Below are 24194 nucleotides of genomic sequence, written 5' to 3' on the forward strand. Positions count from 1 at the left end.
GGACTTGGCAAAAGACATGAAAAAATAAGAAAAAGAAAAGACTTCCTTCTTCTGAGCATTATTCTTTTATGGTGAAGATGGAGGCACTCACAGATGTCTTCAAGAATTGATTGGCAGTACGCATAAGCATGGTGAAGCCATGGACTGTGAGGATAAGAGCAAGAGTCAGGACTCTGGGACAGTAGATAGGAAGGAAGCTCTTTCCTTGACCTCTCTCAATCTCTCAAGTTATCACCCTCACCCCCATTCTATCTTTCCTCCTGGCATTTCCTTTCTGTGTGCCCCAATCCACTTTAATGCCTTTAATGCCTTTAATCCACTCTGATTCAGAACTTTCATCAGCAGGGAGACAATGAATGCCCAAGGAGTATTTGTTCTCAGCTCAGTATTATTGAATATTATTGAGACTCAGCTCAGTACTGAGCTAGAAAGGACAGTTACTGCTACACTGTATCCTTGCCATCTCCCCATCTATGTTCCTTCTACTTCAATTCCATATTTCAACCATATTCTGTTACATAGACAAGCTAAGGGGACAGAAGAACTGTGAGTCAGCATGGGGCATGGGCATGTAGGAACTCTCTAGTACTAACTCTCTGCCAGGCCTGGAGGCACAGTAGCTGGCTTCCTGAAGGACAAAGAAAAGGCATGGGGACTATGCTCCTACCTGCATTGTTATGAAGCCACACCACAGCCTTTCTTTCCAGAAGTTCCCATTCACACTTCAACTCTTTGCCATTAGCATGCAGCCAGATCACAGCCAGCATTGTAGCCCAAGCTGAGGGTTCCAGTACCTGCACAGACAGTGAATTCCCTAATGCCCAGTATAGAGCAAGAAGTCTCTCAAAATGACACATAGAAACTTCACTTGCTCCCACATTCTGTATTCCCTTCTATGATCAGCTTGCACTTAGTATGTCAAATGTTTTCTCTGATTATCAGGTTAACAACCTACTCAGTCTTAGGACAGAAAAGGCTACAGCTACAACCAGTAGGTCAGCCACGGGAACCCACCAAACACCTCTGAAGAACATGGACCCACGGTGCCCAGAGAAGAACATACATAAATGTCTTTGAAAAATAATTTGGTTACATGAATTCTCTTCCTCCTTTCCCCTCAAAAGGGAAAACAGGAAAAAATAATGTCAAATCAATAGTTACCAGTCAAAAAAAAAAAAAAAAAAAAAAAAAAAAAAAAACCAAAAACAAAAAACCAAAAAGGTCCTACAAAAGTAAAATGGTTTACCCAGTGTTATCCTGTAGTAAATGATAAAGGTGTGAATGAAGACCAAATGAGTTTTTACTAATTACACTGCTGAACCGAAAACTTCAGTAAAATAATATCACCCATGAGTTTTCACCCATTGTTTCTTAACATCTCAGCTTTTAGACTCAGCAGATCAATGGACATTCTTGCTTCAGGGTGTGACTCCCCACATTCAGAAGCCACTATCTTGTCCTCTTTAACGATGGAATTTCAGTACCTTTGCTTCAGTACCTTTCAGTACCCTAGGAAAGCTGCTCACAGAAGAGTAAGCAATGCAGGCTTGCTCTCCTTCTCTAAGAGATCACAGCCGTTTTTAAAATATACCCTGAAATGGTCACACCCAGAAGGAAACATAATTGTGAAATTCACTGGTCACAGCCCAAGGGTTTGGCTTTACAGGACAGCCTGTGGTCTCCACCAACCATCAAACCTGCTGCTTCTTGCTGAATGTCAGTCAGATGAAATATCTGGTTTCCCAAGCAACTTACAAGACATTGTGCCTGTCTTCTCCTTGTATAGGTGCAAATTTCAAAACAACAACTATACTTGCTTCTAGTTATACTATATGCTGTGGTCATTGTATAAAATAAAGTCCACATTATCTTATCTAAGTATTAGGCCAGCCTTTATATTACTTTGCACATCAAGATTCTATTGCATAGATTAGTTCTGTCATACATCAATAAGAACATTTGGGCCTACATGTTCATTAGATCTTCACTGGGAATACTGACCTATAAAAAAGGCAAAACTGGATTTAAAAGACATGCAAATAAAATATTTAAATACTTAAAAAAATCATATAAAACACCTTCACTGTTTAGTTCTATGGATCTTCAATGAGTTTTTACATGATCCAGATACTAATTTTTTCAACAAAATCCTTTGCATTCAAATATTATACAACAGGTATCCTAATTTCTTCATTCTGTTGGCTTGGTGGCCATCTTCAATATGGTAATATTTATCTCATATGGGTTGCACTTGATCAATCTGTGCTAAAATTTCTTGATGCCTATATCTTCTTTCCAATGTTTGTACATTATCCTTTTGATTCTTTGTTCTGCAATAGCATTTTCTTATAAAAACACAATGCAGACACATATTCTTTAAAATTGTCAAATACCTATATTTTTAAAAGTAAAAAGAAATGGCATAACAATTTGAGAAATTGGTTGTTATTGATTCTAGGGCTTCAGATTACAGGGCCGTGGACTTGTCTAGCATGAGCTGTAAATACTCGTGAACCGTATACTTAAGTTGCTTGTATTTTATTTAACTCCATATACTGCAAATCAGCAGCACAGCTTAACATGGAATCCATACCAAATAAGCTCTCTAACGTGTTTTTGTGATGACTCTTTGAAACAGCTGTGTGCTAAACACACTGCACTTCAGTTTAAACTGTGCTTCTTTTTCCATTAGTCACAATGCCACCGGTCAAAGGCCACTAGTGGATATCGTACTGAACAATATGGCTAGACACTAAGTGAAGTTTATTTCATCACATTCCAGGTTTAGAAACTATTCAGAATAAAATTTGCCCTTCATTTTTTGTAATTCATCCTATATTCTTATCAGTTAGATGACTTATCAAGTTATCTTACTATTTTTAGTGTAATTTATCCACATCACCATAATTCATTACATGGGAAGTAATTTGTCAGCTTATTGTGACTTCAATAAACTTTTAGTAAAGTTCTGTGATCAAAGTTGAAGCCATAATGGGACCGCTATTAGGGGTTCTTAAGACACAGACCTAATATGTAATGCAGCTCTACCTATTACTGGCACACAGGGTTTGTAACATTCGCCTTCTTCATCTATAAACAGCAACTAAAATAACTGAAATAGAATATAAATGAGGTACAGGAGGATTTGAGATTTTCATTTGTCACCCATTACCTTTGGAATGAATGTAATACAAATGTTATTCCATTCTCACTCTTACAGTTCCATTATAACTACAAAACTATCATTCTTTATTTACTAGATGTCAGTCTAGTCCATATCACCCCCCCAATATTCTCCTATCTTAAGATGGACCTTGATTCATACAAAATTTTACTACTAACAAAATAATCTTTAAAAAAAATACCAATTTCTTTGATATTCTTTGGATTTTTACCTCAGTAGGGTGTGCAGACTTCATATCTTCCAAACTAGTACCTAGAACCTTGGCTAAATCCTCATTCATGTCCCAGGAACCATTTGCATTTTGGAGAAGGATCAGCTGTGCAACACTATGCTCCATACTCCCTTTGAGAAGAATAGAAACACAGAGTATTGGGAAATGATATAGCTATTGTATTTTTGGCCTTCCTGGGTGACTTTCTGAATTCAGAGCCATACAATAGCAAGAGTATGCTGTAGAAAGGAGGATTCCAGATATCCTCATAATGAATCTTCATTCCCAATATGTAAAGGGATGATCAGGGTAGAATGAGCCAAATATGATGTCAGCTCACTTCTGTAGGCCCTGCCTACACAGAGTGTATGTAGGAAGAGATGGCAAAGGAGGGTTGTTAGTCTAAAAGGCATCCTAGGGCCTATTAGTGGTTTATAGATCATATAGTCCAAATGGAGCTGGGCTGGCCATGGCAAGTACAGGTATGGGATCAATCTCACTTGCTATCAAGTGCTTCCATGTAGATTTCCTGGTAGAGAGATTTGGAAGACTGGTCCTTCAAGCCCCATAGATCAAAGAAACAAACTAAGGTATGTCTCACCTTTTTCATGAGTGTGCAATTTGAGTATGTTGGGAAGCACAGGGGGAGAATCTGTGTGAATCACGCATTTCGCCCTCTGGTTGTAGTATCGCTCCTGGGGTATGCCTAGATGGATGTGTGAGAGATAAACCTTGGTAAGATTATGTCCCTGGGAAAATGTGCACTGAAACTGTAAAGACTACTATGATATACTGAACTTAAAGGATTCTCACCCTCTGGCATGCGTGCCATGATTGCACAGTAACTCGTGTGCATATTCCTTGGAGCCTGAGACACTGGGGCACTGGAGCAAGGTAAAACTTTGGGTAAAGCTGAAAGACACCAGTACAAACATTTACATTGCAGCATCCATGCTCCCCAAAGCTGAAAAGACAGTGAAATCTGATCATTTAAGACATAAGTAACCCCATCTCCTCCAGCTTTACTTGGCACCTATGTATTTTACTTTTCCCATGCGCTACTTTCTTGTGGACTATCTGACCTACTCTACTTTCTATCTTCTTCCCTCAGAAACCTCCAACACCCAAGAAATAGTCTTTTATTCATCTTCTGATTCTTCCCAGGAAGTTTATTTTAACCATGTCTTCACTTGAAGTGATTTTTTTCCCTATAAAATTGCTCAATGGACTGTATCAATAAGAATAAGAGTTAAAGAGTAGTGTTGGCAGCTTCTTCAGGCCCATATCATCACACTTCCTCATTCACTTGGGTTACCTACCATCTGTCTTCATATATCAGCCTTCTTTGTTCCTTCCTATGATCCACTAAACTATCTGAAACTCAGGCTACTGACTTCCACCACATTTCAAACTCTGCCAGAAAGTAGATAATGCTGCTACACTTATGGGTAGCATATGCAACATCCTAATAGAAATGGACTTGACTTCCTCAAATCTAGGGACTTTGCCTCTATTCTACTCCAGCTCCAACCTCCCCAGTCTGGACAAACTTGTCAGTATTCAGCATTGTTCTCCTTTTCAAAAACTGGTCAGAATTAATATATATTAAGTGATCTAGTGTGTCTAGTACCTACATTTTAGACTACATAAATCCTTTGTTCTTCTATTTTTTTCTTTAATATCTAGTTCTTCCCTACCACCTTTGTTCTTTATTCAACCCAATACTTTGCACACAGCAATTCAGTTCCTTATCAGTCATTTCCTTTTTGTTACACTTATCTGGCAAAAATCCTAATTTGGAAAGGAAACTGAAGCTCTGGCCATTTAATCTTTACACAGAAATTAATGAGCATTGCTAAAAATGAGTGCCAAGATCATGATTATCTTTAGTTGTTTTAAACATATCCTTATCCTTAATACATGATTTTATTTCTCTCTGAACATTCTATTTTACAACTGTCTCCAGTGGCTCTTTCAAATCTACTCCTGCTCAGTGCTTATTGTTGGTGTTTCAGACTGTTTCAGTCATTAGTCATCACTGTGCTTTTTAACAATCTAGTCATCTGAAGTACAAATCACCTTCAGCTTTTTACTTTTGATTATTCAAGGTTTATATGCACTTTTAGCATTTTACATTTTCTTTGTTTCTTTTCCCAATACTTGGTTTCAAATATCTTTCCCAGTTGATTATACACACACACACACACACACACACACACACACACACACACACACACACACATAAAGAATAATGACAAAAAACTCATTATTCATAAAAGTATTTATGGGATAAAATTTACCATCAAAAGAACTTGGCCTTGTAGAAGAGCCACCCAAGAGAATTGGCCTTGGAATCTCCCTTTGAATCAGGGGGCCCTGAACTGGTTCGTTGAGCTCCTTGTTGATGGCAACAAAGGCTGTGAAGGAGCTCATGACTCCAGACTCTAGGCTGATGTCCAGCACATCTCTTTTAAATATCAGTGTTGTCTCCCTGAAGCCAAAGTCTTTGGCCTGGATCATGGACTTTGCTGCAAGACGATGAATAGTGAGGCTGAAAGAAAAATATTTCTGAGAGTAAGAGGAAAACCAAAATGCCTTTTAGTTGGAGCTGTTAAAAGTTATACATCACAAAAGTAAGGGAGTAGGAGGAAAAGGGGAAGGAAATAAGTGAGTGGGCAAGAAACAAAACAGATACTGCTGGGTTCAAGGTCAAGGGAAGGAATTCAGTCATCAAAGAGCACAGGGATAAGGAAAGAAGGAAGAGGGGGAAGGACCCAGAATTCTCACTTGTCATCAGGCTTGGGTTGTAGAGCAAATGTAACCTTTTCCTCGTAACTTTTACCACGAAGTGTGTATTGGAGACGCACTTCACCTGTAGCCTCGTCTTGCTATAAATTAGAGAAGAAAAGTAAAAAGAGAAGAACCATTAGGAAGATGGTGAGGGTGTAAACTGTAGCCCCCTCCACTCCCAGCTTAAGTTTCTATCCAGAAGCCATAAGTTCAGGGAGGCAGAAACCTGGCTTGATGAGAAGAATGCATGGCCAGTTCCAGTTAGCAAATACCTGTTGAGATTCAAAACTATTTACTTTATTTAATGAATCTGCCAGAGTAGTAGCTGCACCAAGAAGAGAGACTAATATTGTGCACTCACCGGAATCTGTCCAATCAGTAGAGAATAGATGATTAACCTTTGGCCCCTAAAGATAACAGTTTGCTCTGGGGATAGCATGTGTGCAAACAGATTAGGAGGCAAATTCCAGCTCAGAGAGATATCCTCTACTACATACTGCAAAGAGCGTCTTAGGGACCTAAGAGCCTGCAGGAGAAGAAAGCACAGTCAGTATAAGCAAGCAATGATAATGATTGCTATCATTTATAACTTACTATACATAGGGATCATGAGACATAATGAATATTATGTCTAATTCCTATTGTTATAATGACAGACAGCCTTATTGCTCGCCCTTTGTAATCTAAAGTTAGATTTAAAACATAAATGTGAGAGATTTAGGAAAGATGATATTAGTTACATAGAAGCTTAGGTGATTTCTAAGAGGGCTTCTCTAATAAAATGATGCATTGATTTGAAGTCACATTGATTTTTTTATATATTGCACATGTGATCCTTTTCCTTTGCTTGATATCCTTTGCAATGATGGTTGCATATAACACTAGAAGAGGTAGGTCCTGAATTACATACCTGGATTCTTAGGCATGACAATGAAAGCAACTAGTCTGTCTCTGGTCAACACAAAATCCTCAAAGCGTATCTGAGCTTATGCCTATAAAGACTAGAGACAATTTTTCCACATGTTTTTGGGCCCTCTTTCCACAGACTGGAATTTCCCCAACTATGTTTATGAGCTAAATATTGAAGACACCAAAAAATCTGTTCTGTGGGAAAGCTGGACCCCTGCCCTTGAAGAAATGTCCCCTATTATCTATTTCTTTATACACAGTGAGCCCCCCACCTTGGACTGCATCCTGTCGTTGCCTGTGATAAACTCTGCAGTGCCCCCTGACACCCGGGCAAGGCTCTTTATTAAGCTGGTCGAAGCCCCTTCTCCAATGCCAAATGTGAAACATCTGTGAATGTAAAAAGATAGAGGTTAAAGGAAAAACTTGATTGGAATTATCAAGTTAATGCATCATTACCAAAAAGTATATGAACATAATGTACTTAAGGAATAACTGTCATTCACTGAATATCTTCTATTTTAAAGACACATAAAACATTTCACAGTTATGACACAATTTATCTATCCAGATTCTGAGATAATCTCATATTTCATTTTTCACATGAAGATCTGGAGCTCAAAAGTCAAATAAGTCTGTCCAAAGTCATTCTCTAACCCTGATCACACAGTTTCTCTTTAAAAAAAAAAAAAAAAAAAAAAAAAAGATACATGAAGTCAACAGCACCTCCCTGACACTGCCCTGGCTGTGAATGTCAGGATGAAGAGTATGCCTCCGGCCCTTCTAAGAGGAAGTCTTCATTCTGTACAAGTCTATTTACAGCAAGCAGTGTTTTATCCATGGTTTAATTTCCCAGGAAGAACAGTATACACACAGATATTACAGTATTGGTAAAAAACAAGCATTTAGATGGCATAAAACAGGTTTCATTGTAAATCAATACACTCTAACTTAGGACTGTAGGACTGTCTATTGGTCTCTTTTGATTGGGATAGCATAAATCACAGCTCCCAGTGGATATCAGTTTTAAGATTAATTCCCTAAAATATACAAAAACCAACACTTTTTTTTTTTGGACCAACTCTTAATCATAGAGAACTGACTTGAGAAGAAACAAAAGAGTAAAATTAGGAACAAATGGTAATAAATAACAAATCATACTCCAAGTAACAGTAGATTTTATTCTAGCTCTAGACCCACCCAGGAGTTACACAGTGCTCTCACATTGATTCATTTGCCCCAGTGCTTATGGTTTGGATGGATTCCTGCATGTTTTACTTATTATACAACATTTAGAGTTGGAAAATAGAGAGGAAAGTAGAGTGACCTATTGGTCTATTTACTGTCAGTTTAGAAATAAGTAGGGAAATTAGTTTCTATGTAATTGATGTTATTTGGAATGTTACTTTTATTTGGAAAAAAAAAGGAGGAGGAGGAAAGAAAAAAAGAAAAAAAGAAAGAAAAGAACCCAATCACTTAGTAAATCTCAAAATTTTCAATCATTGTCAAAAGTACCTAGTAACAACAGACAATACATCGTTGCATTTGGCCTTGCTAAAAGTCAGTTTCCCCAGTAGAAACAGCCTGCCCTCATACCTGTGCCTTTTGCTGTGGAACTTAACTTCCCTGATGACATTAAAAGTTTCTGCAACTTCTCCATCTGTGAAAACAAAGATCTGTACAAAACAAACATCAGAACACCATCAGGCCTCTGCCAAGTTCACACTAACAAGAATAGAAATTAACTGGAAACAATTCACCTAATTTACACTAATGTCTCTGGTGCATCTTTAAACAGGGAGGAGATTTCTGTTCTCAGTGTTCTTTTGTCATTTAGCATGTTTGCAGGGGTTAGTCCAGAACCCTTGAGGGTGTCAGCAATTACCCACATTAATTTTGTTTCAGTTAAGAAGACAATTCCTCTTATCTTCATTTCCCTCTTCCATTTAGTAGAAGCCAGAAGCACATACAGTATTTCCATAGTCTTGCATTGACATTCAAGGACATAGAGGCTAGAGAATTTTCATCCCCCCTGCCTCTTCTATTAGCCTTGTTCCAATTCTTACCTGTAAGGGATGCCCTGGAATGGGGGGTCTCCTAAAGACTCTGCGGAGTGGTGTTAAAATTTCTGTCCCTCCTAGATCGGCCTGCATATGCTTTACTTTCTCCACTGCTTTCTCCATGGTTTCCTGAGTGTACTTAACACTAATCCTGAAAGAAGCAAGCACATGTGGTCATGTGATGGCAATATCAAGTTGCCAGGGCTGAGAAACCCCATCAAATACCAATCCTTTCTGTATTCCCCAAAGCCCAGGGAAACTTTCCCCTGACCTTTTCACACTCCAGCTCCTCCTTTTGAAATATATTTTCATATGATTTTACAGGATTTTGTGTATGTGCATGTACATGAATGCTTGCACATCCATGTGATAACATAAATGTATGAGGTCAGAGGATAACTTTTGGGAACTGATTTTCTCCATCAACCATGTGAGTCCTTGGAATCAAACTTGGCTTGTCAAGCTGGGCAGCAAGTATTCCTACCCACTGAATTCCTACCTATCTTGTATGCCCTCTTCTCTGGAAAGAGACTTCTCTTTCCAGAAACTTACGGGAAAAATGCCTCATGGGTAGATCCAAATCCATAAATGTTGAAATAGCAGCCCATAGGCAAACTCTTCAGTAGCAGAATCAGTGTTTCCTGGAGGTGATAAAGGAGGGTGAGTAGACTAATCAGGCACACACATGCACAAATGCCCAGTACAACTGTAGAGGTTATGGACTGTCCTGCCATTTTTTCACCTTGCACTCTAAGGAAAGGCTAAGAACTCAGACAATGAACATAACTCCACCTCAAACACATCCTAACTAAATCCCTCAGATTCATCCTCTGTGAGTATATTATTCATGGGAAAGAAAAAGCCATTTTACCTTGGCAGCATCTATTCTCAGCTGAGATCTGTTCTGGCCACTCATGGGGCTCTTCATACTTCTTGAACGGTCCATAAGGAACACAAATTCTCCACATTTTTTTGAGGTCTCTGCATGTGGTATATCTGGATAGAAACTCACCATTGCAGAAGGTGCTCCCATTAAACTATCTATAGAGAAAGGATAAGGACCTTGTAAGACAAATAGAAACTCAAGAATCCCAAGTCCCAAGAACACTTTGCTAATACAGGCTTGAAATCTCAGTTACTTGGGAGACTAACACAGAAAAATTGCAAGCTTTAAAGTAATCTAAGCTACAGCATGAGTCCAAGGCCAGCCTCGGCTTTTTAATAAAGTTTTTTTCTCAAAGAAAAAAAGGATTAAAAAGAGTGCTGGGGATACCCTAGAACACACAAACACGTACATATACATACACACACACACACACACACACACACACACACTTGAAATTTGGAAAAAGACATTAAATTAATAAAGCAAACTTATTAGGAAGCTAATTAGAAATTTACATATTAGGACGTTAATGAGAAATTAAGAAAAAAGAGGATAGATAATAATGATTTAATGACTAACCAGGTGGACATAGAACATGGCATGTAAGACAGTTAATGTGCTAAAATTTGATGTTTATATTTATCTTGATTTGAAAAATACTGAACTTTACCTGAGATTACTTGTTGATGTGATCAATTGATAAGTTATTCATTGACTTAAAAGACAAAGAACTAGACAGTCCCAACCTAACCACAATAAGTACTTTCATATTTCTTCCATTTACAAATGACTCTTTCTAGTGTACATATTTTATATGGTAAGCTCTTATTTTTGAGTTACTTTTCCCTTACTTTCCATTTTAGAGGATTCTTACTCTATATTATTTCAACTTGTCAGTGAGAATTATTTTATTAAGTATACTTTAAAGCACATTGTTGGAGACATAGTAAATTTTGTCCCTGTGATATTTTCTTTTTTACCAATATTTTGTATTACTAAAATATTGGAGGCATCTTCTTCCAGATTTATTCATAACTATATTTGTTTTCTTAAAATTCCAAAAATAAGAATTGTCTAAATTATCATGAATATTAACACATTTGACCCAAATTCTCCTGCAATGCCATGTTATCTTGGTGTTGACTTTGAAATTTTCAAACTTCATCATATTTATTTTTAGTGTTCCCAAAATATACTTTCATTTATTTTTGATGACTTTACATGCATGTAGTGGCATATTGTTTCACCAATAGATGTGAGGTACTGGCCTTAGGGTGTGGCTTCAGTGTATGGATGTGATCCCTTATGAAGAAAAGGAGGGTCCTCACTCTCTCTCTCTTGGGTTGTGGTCTGAGCATCCTACATTGCAGCATCCTGAACCTCCAGGGGCAGAAAATTGCAGTGGCTTTTTATCTTCATTATATGAGTGCTCCCCAAATAAATATCTGATATTCTTTATTTGGGGGGATATGGACTTCCTTATTCTACCTTCACTTGGCACCACAACACATGTATATATAACAAATTATAGTTGCATTCTCCATTCCACTCCTTTCTCATATCCCCACACCAAACACCTCCTATCGCACTACAGATTCCATCCCAGAATCATGGTTTATTTTTTTGTTTTGTTTTGTTTTTTGTTTTATGGACCCTGAATTTCCTAAGGGCTCAACACACTTTCTAGAAGTACAAGGACTGCCAGCATTTCATACTGATAATGTTTTCCTGGCCACTTGGTAGAACAATCAGAAGTGAAAACTTTTGAGGGTAGTCTTAAGAAAGTGTCTTCCTAGGAGGTAACTTAGGAGTAAAGAAGAAAATACCTGATTCCCTTTCGGGCATCCCCATTTCCACAGCTACACTGGGGCTGTGCACCTTCCTGTAGAAAATGAGGAGTTCTACATCCCGATCAAACTTGTGTCCTTCAGCCAAGGAAACCTGAGTAGGGAACGAGCAGAGAAGACACATTAGAACTGCCACTGATCACTTCCTGAGGCTGAAATCAAATCTAGGACTATAGGCTTCCATAAGCAGCATGGAAAGAGAATAGGTAGGTAAAAAAGGTAGTAAGTAGCTCAGAAAGTGAGGAGGACCCAGGAAGGCTGAGTTAGGACGAGGTCAATAGCTAAGGCACAGAGGACTGGAAACTCGGACACTAATTACCTGAGCAGAGGTCCTGTTCTCTTCAGTGTAGTCAATGGGACTCAGGGCACAGTTAGATTGGATTGTACTGATACCAAGTTGGGAGCTGATGGTGGCAACCATGCTGAGTGTGTAGGGCAGGTCCTCCAAAGGAACTATTGGGGTCTTCAGATCCAGGCAACTGTCCATAGATTGATCTACAAAAAGAGCCTTAATTCTGTTCCTTGTCCACACATCTAGCACTCCAAAACCTTGTGGTGCTTACCTAACATATGCTACCACAGACAGATATACAAACTGGAAAAGTACTCACCAGAAAGATGATATCTAGGATTCAGGATTGCTGGGAGCACATAACGCAGGGCTCCGTCATCTTCCAGAGGAAGTTCTTGCACGTATTTCAGGGTGAGTGCCACTTTTGACCCTGGCTGCAGGTTCCCCACATTGCAACGGAAGACATCCCTGGAGCACTTGTCTTCTTCTAATAAGTATGCCTGATATCCCCCAGCAAGGGCCTCTTCATACCTTTTGTGGGCCTACAGGAAATAAAGGGAGGAGTGGGAAAATAAGATGAAGATGACACTTATGAATGGATAGGATGTACATAAAACCCAGGCTCTTTTGGAAAGACTTTGATAGGTGTTATGACTGGTAGAACTACGCTCTGGGTGACTGATTACCTGTCTCAAATAATTTCAGGGAAATGGATTAGGAGTAAATGAAGGAAAGAATATTTGGGACTAGAATTTTTAAATTGCTGCATTTGATAAAGGTTGAAGAGAAAGTCCTATGGGAATAAGAAGGGGATGGTGAACTCATCCCTCAGACCTGGTACTTGTCCTGTAATTCCGCCACAATTTTCTTCCCATCCACCAAGGCCTCAAAACTGTAGACAGCAGAGTCTTCATCCATGGGGAACACAAAGAAAGCTTCCAAGGGCATTTTCTCCTCATTCTCATAATTTAAGGTTGCAGACACACCAGCCACAAAGTCATTGATGGACAGAGTCACAGCAATGCTCTTCAGTGCCACTGAGGAAAGATCAGGGTTCAGTAGTTCAGAAAGATTTGCTAGACTCAGACCCATATGCTACAATCATTTGGGGGTCTAAAAAAAATTGAAATAAAGAGTCTTGACTCTTGCTTACCTGGATCCTTTACGCTAGTGAGTAAGCCACTAGAACGCACCATGTTGACACTCTTTCTGTGAAAAGACACATTATCCACTAGAGTAAATGGTTAAAAGCAGCCAATCAAATACCAGCACCATATGTCTCTCTGGCAGAATGCAAACAGACATGCAGAGGGGCAGTTTTAGAGCTAGGAAGAAGGGATGTGGAGTAAAGGAGACACAAATGTCAAAGGTTAAGTTTCTATTAAAGGGCACCCTCTACACCCCTGTGAGAAGGCACAGAAATCCTGAGGTGGCCACAAACAGGAACTCTGTGAGGTCACTTTACATGTCAATTCCATTTTCTCTAAAGTGTGACTAATACACTTTATCCATATATAGTGTTTAGCCGTGAACTCTGCTTTCAGCCCCTCCTCTCCCTCCAGACCTTGCCCTTAGAAAGCCTAACAAGTGATGGCTCCTCCCCTGGAACCACTCAAGGCCACACTACAGTATTTAAACTGCCTCCTGGAGAAAGCCACTTGGGGTTTTCTGGCCTCTTCTCCTGATCTCATCTGTGGAGGTTGGTCTTTTATTTTTAATTTGGCTTGCTGTGGATGACTATGTCAGCACAGAGACTTAGTATGAGGGTACAGAAACTTTCACATACTGAACGGGTACCACAAGTTTAGCCCTTCTGAACACCAGTATGCCCTTTTAAAGATGAGAACCACAATATCAGCATACAAATGTGTCAATCCATATGGATGAGGTTCCTAGACTAGGGGAAGATCCTTAGAAGGCATTCTTCAATGATGGCATATGCTAGTAGTGCTCCTGTTATTACATTCTCTAGTTTTCAATAAACATCTGCTCTTTATTAGCTCATTCACATTCAGAGACCTGTGTGTGAGTAGCTGTGTAATCCAAGAGATGCCTGCATTTAGATAGACTCCTTGTTGGTGAGTTAGTTGCTTTGGAGATCAGAATTTGAACACACCACCTGCTTTCAGTCCAAATTTTATTTTTTTAATAATATATATGTACACATTATATATATATATATATATATATATATATATATATATATAATACAACATAGCCTCAATTTAAAACTAATATATCCTGGTATCCTGCTGGGTATGGTGGTGGTACATACCTCTAATCCCAGCATGTATGAAGCAGAAGCAGGAGGATCTCTGTGAGTTCAAGGTCAGTCTGGTCTACAAAGTGAATTCTGGACAGCCATGGCTATTACACAGTGAAACCCTGTCTCAAACACACACACACACACACACACACACACACACACACAGAGAGAGAGAGAGAGAGAGAGAGAGAGACCCTAGGATATCCTAACTTTATTTCTACTGTATGATAATATTTTAAAAAGATGGCCTATGCTATGTTTTAAACGATGGACAGAGTACACGCTTCCAGGTTATGATTTATATGATGACCTCATCACAGAGACTATAGATGGTTTGTGTCTCTGGGTTTGGTAGCTGTGCACCCATTAAGTATAGACCCTTCCTGCATGGACCCCATATGCCAGTAATATTACGAGGGAAACAAGATATTGGCCCCACTTTGGGATTGAAAATACATATGATATGACAAGATTGAGGTATTAGGGCTTTGTTGGGGACCATTAAAGGAAAAATACTTTATTCAGATGCAAAGAATAAAATCTGAGTTCTACCTTTGGCCCTGGGTAGAGCCACACATGCTCTTTCCTTAAGAGTTAGTCCAGTTGGGCCTGTCAATCTCCTGGCCAGGAACCTCTCCAGTAGGCTGACAGCTAAGGATAGGAGGAACAACTGCCTTCTTAATGAGATAATAAATTTACCACCCCCTTAGCTTTTCCACAGTGTGGAGTTCACAGAGCTCCTATCACACAGGCTTCCAATGCCTGCTGGCTTATTAATATTAACTCAAAATGTTTTAATTTTTCCTTTAACTTACTCCATGTCTTTTTCATATGCCAAACCAAAGACTAACCATGCTTTTCTTGGCACTATGCTATGGCCTTTCTAGATGTTTCCATAAAGGCCCACCTCTCCTTTCTAAAGCCACTATATGCCTGATTTAAAAGGCACCAATGGCATCTCCTTTTCTCTCCAACTCTAACATAACTGTCCTTGAGCTTCCTTCTAAGTCTGCTTCTAATTTTTTTTATTATTATTAAAGATATTACAAAACCATGAAAGTGAACCATTTTCCTAGTAACCCTAATGAGGGGCCTAAAAATTTCCATGAGAGCTTTCTGTCCTGATCATCCCCTAGCTTTCCTTCCCCAGCCATGACAAAATGTGACCCACACTGTCATGGCAGGCACTTGGTAAGGTACTTTTGCTGGAGCTGAAGTGTCACTGCCTGGAGAAGGCACCATGCTCAGGACAACTGATTCTTTTATGTTGATGTATTGGTGCCAGCACTGCTGATTTGTGTACCTCCTCTTCCCATGAAAACAAGGGCTCTTGAGAGGTCAGCTTTTCTTTGTGATACAACCCCAACTCAGGGTTTCCAAAGCACTCAACAGTGGTTTTCCTGGGCCAGCTGCCCTCATTTAAAATTGCAATTTCAAATAGATTCTGAGTTGTGATGTATCTTAGTGAAACAGCATTTGCTTAGCATCCAAAGCTCCTGCACATGCACACAGACACACACACACACACACACACACACACACACACACTCACACTCACACTCACACACACAGAGAGAAACAGAGAGAGAGGAGAGAGAGGGAGAGAGAACACAATCTCTATATTGATTATGTTGCTATGAATCTGGCTCATCTCTCCACCTTATTATTCAGCAACTGGGGAATATATCCTGGCTGTTAAAACGGTGTGCGGCTTGACAGAGAAGCAAGAATTGCAACAGATGAGGGTATATGGAACCATGGAGCAGCTAGGAAAACATGCTGAGAAAGGGGCTTTCTTTAAATAAGACAGAAGGACCCCAGGTCAGGGAAAGGGATTTCTAATAACAGCAGCAGGAAGCTTAGAGCAGGATACTCACCCAGGAGCAGCTGAGCTGAAAAATGGGCTGTGTCTGGCTGGCAGCAGAGACAGCAGGCAAGCAGTGGCCACTGCAGGAGGCTGAGAGGGGAGGGAGGCAGACCACAATCACCTATGATGGAAAACAAAACAACAAAACAAAACAAAAACCCCTTTATTTCCTGAAGCCAACCTCATAGTGAATTTCCTTCACCTAGGGATTTCCCCCTCCCTCCCACCCTCTCTCTTACAAACAGTTGTGGCAGGTTTCCTACTACCTGTTAGGAAGAAAATGAGAAAGGGGACTCTAAGTACGTAGCAGGGAGAGTATTCCAAGGGGTGACAATCAAAGTACTGACCCCGATGCTGCTGCTGCTTGAGGACCGAGGGCTTCTCCCTGAATCGTAGGGATCTGCTGCAGTGTGGACCCTCTGAGCAGTGCAACTGCAGTGTCAGAGGTGGGAGTGAGAAGAAACAGCTGGCCACACCCCCTCGGTTGGCTGATGGGAAATCCAGAAGCTAGGAGCCGACTGACCGTGGAGGAAACTTGGAATGGAGAGTTTAGCTTGCTAACGAAAAAGAGGGAAGGGGGAGGGGAGGTTTCAACTTTAAATTGTCTGCCCTTGATTTTCAATACCCTAGAATGTATTTAAAAGGTCAGTTTTCCCGAGTTTTTGTTCGTTTGTTTTGTTTTTGCTTAAGGCCTTAAGGGCTCCAAGCAGTTTGTGAGGTCAGAAGCTTCTCTTCAACAGAATAATTTTATATCAAACTGATAATTGCCTGGAAAGAAAGGATCTTTGGGGTTGAAAAGAAGGAACGGAAAGGGTTAAGGAAGTAGAGAGAGAAAGAGAAGGGGAGAAACAGACAGAAAAGCAGGCAGGCAGGCAGACCTACAGAGGAGTTTCCTTGACGCTATTCGATGATTAAATGTTTTTTTTTTTTTGGTTTTTGGTTTGTTTTTTTTTACACTTCAGTTTCCCCTAAACTTCCAATGGCACAGAAAACTCCCACAAGTACTCATGTCCTGCAGTTTGAATAAGCCCTTAAAGAGGGTGGGCCTCCAAGTGGAGAGGGGGGAAGGGTACGCAGTCTTTCCGTGGGGGATGGGGGTAGTGTGGGGATGGGTGGTGTGTTTTTAGAGCAGGGACTGGGATTTGGTCCCAGAGCTTGCAGCGCCACCACTTACTTACCTCCAGAAATTCCGGTGCTGCCTGTCAAGAAAAGTGAAAACAGCTGCAGATTAATTTTCCTGGAAGACACGCCCACTTCTCTGGCTCTGTTGTAACATAGCAACTCCCCGACTAAAGCATCTACAGAGAAGAGAATCCCTTTTGAATTTCAAAGCTTGCTGCTTACCTCTGCCTGGCTTCTGCAGAGAAAGGACCAGAGGGCAGGCAAGGAAAACAATTTGTTTTTCAAGTGAAAATGCTGTAAAATTACAAAACAAAACAAACAAACGAAAACCCGGTGTGAAAATGGAATACTTCTGTAACAGACTTAGTCACCAGTAGCTTTAAATCAGGGCTTCTAGTTTTGAAATTGAAGCTTCCATCCCCAGGAAACCATTGGTCCAGGGAAAACACTCTGTCTCAAAAGGCGAGCAGCATCTGTGAAGAAATCACATGTGGTATGGTGGCTCAGTGTTTGCTGGCTGGAGTATCTAGCAACAAAATTCAGAAGCTGGCAAAGCAAGCATCGTTTTCCCTCCAGCCTGGTGGAGAAAAAGCCTAGGACTTGAGGCTTCTGCAAAGCAGATGTGATAAATATGTTGTAAGAAGCAGAATTGGGGAACACTTTATGGCACAATACATACAAATAAATAGGACTTCAGAGTTAACCATAAATCCAAACTTGATTTTAAAACAATACATGATTTTATCTTTTCGTATGAAATTGTTAATGAGTCCAGTGATCAAGGCTTTAAAGAGAAATGTGTCATTATATGTACATTTATGTATAAATTTATGTATACATGGAAAGTGATGTTGTATGAATTTGTGTTTTGTCAGTAATAAAAGATAGAAGTATTGTTACCCAACTGTACTAGCTAGTTTTTGTATCAACTTGACACACTAAAGAGCCATTTGGGAAGAAAAAAACCTTGATTGAGAAATTGGCCCCAAAATTGGCCTGTTAGCAATCCTTTGGGGATATTTCTTTGTTGTGAGTTTTAGACATTTGTGTAGTGATATATTGTTTATAATCTGATAAAGTATGCCTGGAGATCAAACTGCAAAGCCAGACACAGACACAGAGGCCAGGCAGTGGTGGAGCACACCTTTAATCCCAGTAGCCACACTATTTTGCCATAGAAGCTGGACAGTGATGCTTCACGCCTTTCATCCCAACACTAGAGAGGTGTGTAAGACCGAAGCAGGGCCTGGCAATTGCAGAGCTGGCAATTAGTCTCCAGCCATGTTGAGAACAGGATCACCCCCCAGCCTTGGAAAAGGTAAGAGTTCTCTGGTAGCTTGGCTGCTTTGCTTTTCTGATCTTCAGCTTGAACCCCAATATCTGTCTCTGGGTTTTTATTATTTGTGTTACACCCTTGCCCTGGTATTTAACATTTTTACACTTTTCCCCCATTTTCTGTCCTTATTTTTTATTTCCTTTATCACTGCTCTCTCTCTCTCTCTCTCTCTCTCTCTCTCTCTCTCTCTCTCTCTCTGAATTTTGGTATTGTTTTTCTTACTTCTTTTTCCATCTCTCCTAGTTCAGAAGTCCCAAATTATGTTCCTTCTAGCTGTGCCCTAAGTAATCACCAGTCCCTTCTAACTGTTAAAGCTTAGGGAACAGAGTGTTCTTCCCTTCCCTAAGGAAGCCCCTGGGATGCTTTCAAGAGGATCACTTCTTGTCCAGCTGAAATCATGTCCTTGGCCAGTGTCAAAGGCTTTTTCCTAAACACCATACACAGGGGTTCTTTTGCACAGTCACTGAACTCCATCCAGCTCAGCCCTTACTCCCTTGCTTTCACTTTTTAATCTCAGAATATTGCACCTTCCGGAAGACATTTTCTCTCTCTGGACACACTCATTGATGGAATCTCTCCACAGATGTCCATTATGGAGAATGCTTCTGTAATTTGTCTAAAACATTTTCTTTTCGTCAACCTTTAAAAAGGAGTGTCTTTGGATTAAATTTCAATTAGATTTTTACCTTCCAATTTCTGTTGTCCTGAGATACATCTGCCTTTGCTAAATAAATGATCATCATTTGTAAGACTTTCCATTTTCTTTCTTGCTGTTTTTACATTCCACCCTCTCTTCCTGTTTGTGTGTGTGTGTGTGTGTGTGTGTGTGTGTGTGTGTGTGTGTGTGTGTTTGTGCTCTTTCCTTTTACTGTAAGGTTTATCATTTGAATTTATTTAATGTTGTTGAGTTGCGAATTTGTTGAAACTCTTGAATCTGACAACAGATGTCTTTATTGCCTCAGAATGCTGCCAGCCTTTATCTTTAAATATTATATCTTTTCTATTCTCTGTATATCCTTTTCTTAACTTTAATCAGACATTTGTGAAACTAATCCTTAAGCTAATAGTCTCTAACCTCACACTGAGATTTCACACTCAGTCATTTCCTTCCTTCCTCCCTTCCTTTCCTCCTTGCTTGCTTGCTTTTTTAACAACCAAGCATGGCAAAACAAAATTTAAGATACAGGAAAAAAATCACATCAATACTAGACAAAACAAACAAACAGAAGGAAAAGAGCCCCAACAGCAGGCACAGGAGTCAGAGATCCACTTGTTCACATACTTAAGAATCCCATAAAATAATAAGCTGAAAGCCATACTATATACACAGAAGCCCATGTAAGCTCCTTGCTTGTTGCTTCAGTTTCTGGGAGTTCATATGAACTTCACTTATATTGATTTAGAGGGCCTTGTTATTCTAGTGTCCTCCATAGTCTCTGGCTCTTACAATCTTCCCACCTCCTCTTCCATATGATTTAGTGAACTTTGAGGGGACTGATTTGAAGAATACTTCCCATGTAGTTCCCCCCCCTCTCTCTCTGTGTATGTGGAGAGAAAGAGAGAGAGAGAGAGAGAGAGAGAGAGAGAGAGAGAGAGAGAGAGAGAGAGAGATCTGGCTGTAGGTCTCTGCATCTGTTCCTGTCTACTGTAAAAGGAAGCTTCTCTGATAAGGCATTGATGCTGTAAACTGTCTTTACTATGTTTAGGTATGTCCCTTGTATCCCTAATTTCCCCAGGAATTTATCTGGCCAACAGAATTATATCAAATACAGAGTCTCAATGTGTTAATTGGGGCTGGCATGGCGGCGGGACAAGACCAGCAGTGGGAGGAAAACCTTACTCCTTACACACAATGACCTTGAAGAAACTGATAGCAGGAGGGGAACCTCTCTTTCTTCCTTGAGCCATTCATGATCCATAATCCCTGTAAGTGTTGTTTCTCTTGATGAGTGGAATAACAACTGTAGAGACGTCCTTCTTTAGAGGATGCCCAGACTCCTTTTCTCATTTTCTGTAGTTCATACAACATGTGTAATGTAGCCCTTTATTATTTGTTGCCAGTTAATTCAATATCTGTTGTGTTCCAAGAACAGTGGTCTTATAACGTGACTTATGAATAAAAACTAGTTGGATGTATTGTTTACAGAGAGAAAATAGTAATTATGAGAAAAAAAGATATATAAAACACAGTCCCCTGACTTCCCAAAGATGTAGCATGAAAGTATGGCTCACTTTCTCTCATCTGTTCTTACAGTGTGATTCTTAGTTATATAGAGTTATGTGATTATCAAGCCATGTGTTATAAGATAGTCTTTGATAGTCTTTCTTTAATGTCTTTATCTCTTGTTGCTGGATATAGAACTTAAATTATTTCAGATGCTAGGCAAGAACTTTTGCCCTGAGCTATACTCCAGCCCCACAAGAGCACCTCTACTCACCTAGAATGAGGAAGTAGATAGCATTTTCTAAGTATGTACAGACCTTAGAAGTCTTGTTATTGCAGAAGTCTTGTTATTCGGTCCAATAATGGGAGAGCACAGTGTAGTACTATCCTTCTTTAAGAGAATAGAAGCTGGAAGTTTACAAAAGGCATGGATTTGGTAAACAAGAGCCAACCCAGACAAACATCTTAAAAACCTTGTGTTATTTCTATTCTCTCATGTTCTCCTCTCCCAGAAGATAGCAATGGAATTTTCTATTACTCTAAAGTTGTTTTGTGATATCCTCAAACTTAAACTTCACAGCACTTCTAGGATGAGGATATTTTGAGTTTATCAAAAATGAATATTTAGTGAGGAACTGATGTACTAAATACAATTAGAGGAACATCTCAGTTTCAAGTCCACTTCTTCAACCAATTCATACTGATTTCTGACTGTAAAAATATTACTTTAGTTTACTCTTTACATTTTCACATTTTAAAGGTCGCATATCACACCCAAAGTTTTCTGAACCACATGTTTAGTTCTTACGTAGGAATATGTTCAAATTCTAAACACATACATGGCAGTTGTTTGGTGTGCACCAATCTCCATTAAACTCAATTGTAGTTGCTCCAAACCTTCCAGGAGGCTATGCTGAGAGATCTATAGCATGAGAGCCACCCAGTGGCCGTTGTGACCTCAATCACTTCCACAGTTAGGAACACCTGGCCTCAAATATAGGTGAAAGGCCATCACTGAAATTGATTCCTTCCAACAAAAAACACGAAAAGACCTTAGAATGAAAGAAGTTGATAGGATGAACTGTCTATGGACAATATAAAAAATGGCAATAGGCAATAACAACAACAACAAAATCAAAGAAAAAGAGAAAGAGAAAAAGCAGCATTTAGCAGGGTGGTGGTAGCTCAGACCTTTAATCCAAGCACTTGGGAAGCAGAAGCAGGTGAATCTCTGTGACTTAGAGGCCAGCCTGGTCTACTGAGTGAGTTCCAGGATAGCCTCCAAAGCTACCGAGAAACCCTGTCTTGAAAAAAAAAATGACAATAGGGAAATAAACCAATTGAACTGATGAATTATTTATGTCACAGTAGTTATCCCATGACAAACACGCACAACATAAACCCAGTATCTAAGGCTATGTACATCATAGTATATAATTCTGTACTAATTCAGGTAGTTTTACACTACACATTTCACACTGTTTGTTACAGAAAATATCCAATAACCAAAACTTCCCCATTTTTCCAATGAACAAAGAACTCTATTTTCTTTCCTTAATTTTTTATTCAAACATATCACATGCATTTTTCTTCAAGAACTTGATAATCAGTTATCAGTGATTATGAAACTATCATTCAATGACATGTATGAGTTTGTGTGTGTGTGTGTGTGTGTGTGCATGAGTGCGTGCATGCGTGTGTGATATATCAATTCAGTATATACACTTCATTCACTATTATATAATGCTGTAGCACCAAGGACTATTCACTCTCTAGGAACATGGACTCAATTCCATCAGAATTTCTTCTGTGTAAATGAAAAGAAATGGTTTAATCTTCCAGTCTTTAGAAAACAAATGCATCAATCAATAACTGTTAATTATAAAAAAGAAAAATCAAACAAATTGGCCATATATCAAAGTTAGTGATTGGGACAGTTTTCATATACTTGGTAAGTCCAAACTACAGATCATAGAAATAAAGCTGTAGATGGAAATATCATCTATGCTCGAATGACTCACAGGGCCTTTGCATAAGAGCACAGCAGGAGACAACACCACAAAAGCCCCAGGAAATATGACCAATTCTCAGCAGCTTACATCCCTTCTTTGATTCTTAGAAAACAACACAGAGCTGGATAGTGTTTGCCAAGAGCAAGATAAGGGGGAAACCATAGCCTTTTGCTCAAATGTGGTGCTCAAGTCCACATTTGAGAAATTTGTGGGGTGTCTGAGGAACACTTTGAATAACTGGACAAATGCTTTGAAAAATAATCAAAAACTTATGTTTAATATCATTCATGTTACGCAGATGGTTAAGGACATTTAGTGTGTTTTTCTGTATAGAACTGTGCTGCATTTTCTGAGGCAGTCCTTATTTGGCAGTGTTAAATTTTATTTATCATTATACTAATTATCAGGAATGACTATAGTGTCTCCAAATATGGGCACTCTTAGAAGATCCAGTGTTGATTTTCTTGTGTGTGTGTGTGTGTGTGTGTGTGTATGTGTGTGTGTAGTCTTTGTATAGCCTTGGTCATTTTATCTCTGTCAGCCAGCCTGCTCTCAAAGGCAGAAAATCATCTGCCTCTGTCTTTCAAGGGCTGGGACATTGGGGAAAAGATACCTAATATTCACTTTCAACATCATTTGTAACGATTAAACATGTCTAAAAAGTAACATTTAAATTTAATCTTCATAGCTAATCTTCCTTTAAAACAATTTATTACATTTAGTGTGTGTGTGTGTAAATGTGTGTGTCTCTCTCTATCTGTGTGTGTGTGTGTGTTGTCTGTGTGTATTCTTCCTTTTTAAGTATGTAGAGATGGAACTAAGTCATAGGTTTGGAGAGGTTGACATTATCCTGGAGTAGTGAACTAATGGACAAGGGTTCTCTCTCCAGTGAGTCTATTAGAAAACCCTATTTGTTGCTTTTTCCTTTGGTTAACCCTCTTCCCAAAGTGAGCCATTTACTACCTCCAGACTCAGCAAGCAATCTTCATCAAGAAGACCCTAACCAGATGTGCCCTTGTTACACACACTCCTGCAGAAATGTAGATGAATCAAGCACTTACTCTGGATGATGTATCCAGTCTTGGATAGCATTAGATATTGTTTCACAACTGTGAAAAGACCATGAGACCAATTTTAGATTTTATCAAAAATGATGATTGGTGTGTTAGTGTTGCATTTATTATAATTACTTTATTTCCTTGTTTTGGGGTTTAGTTGAAAATTATTTTAACTAAGACTATCTTGAAGATG

At 39.3% G+C, this 24194-nt stretch overlaps 1 protein-coding gene across 1 annotated transcript; it reads right to left on the reverse strand.

The window, feature by feature from the left end:
- LOC127231544 (von Willebrand factor A domain-containing protein 5A) lies at positions 1 to 13390 on the reverse strand. The gene is made up of 18 exons (XM_051197129.1): positions 13330 to 13390; positions 13011 to 13213; positions 12496 to 12718; positions 12204 to 12379; positions 11864 to 11978; positions 10023 to 10192; positions 9704 to 9792; positions 9158 to 9302; positions 8688 to 8767; positions 7367 to 7481; positions 6547 to 6711; positions 6183 to 6283; positions 5696 to 5946; positions 4209 to 4307; positions 3997 to 4101; positions 3396 to 3526; positions 668 to 794; positions 1 to 144 (listed from the first exon to the last, which is right to left on the reverse strand). The coding sequence occupies exons 1-18, from the start codon at positions 13370 to 13372 to the stop codon at positions 59 to 61; spliced, it is 2424 nt and encodes an 807-aa protein (XP_051053086.1). The 5' UTR covers positions 13373 to 13390; the 3' UTR covers positions 1 to 58.
- Between the last annotated feature and the right edge of the window lie 10804 nt (positions 13391 to 24194).

Source organism: Phodopus roborovskii, unplaced genomic scaffold, assembly GCF_943737965.1.
Source record: "Phodopus roborovskii unplaced genomic scaffold, PHOROB, whole genome shotgun sequence".
NCBI lineage: Eukaryota > Metazoa > Chordata > Mammalia > Rodentia > Cricetidae > Phodopus > Phodopus roborovskii.

What these genes read in the sequence shown, in the direction of transcription:
- LOC127231544 (XM_051197129.1), bottom strand. Translation starts at nt 13,372, where the DNA reads ATGGTGCGTTCTAGTGGCTTACTCACTAGCGTAAAGGATCCAG. An exon ending in AATTACAGGACAAGTACCAG is followed by an intron (nt 12,719 to 13,010) that starts GTCTGAGGGATG and finishes TATTTCCTGTAG; the next exon opens with GCCCACAAAAGGTATGAAGA. An exon ending in AAGGCCAAGTTCTTTTGATG is followed by an intron (nt 4,308 to 5,695) that starts GTAAATTTTATC and finishes GGTGTCTTTCAG; the next exon opens with CTTTACCCAAAGTTTTACCT.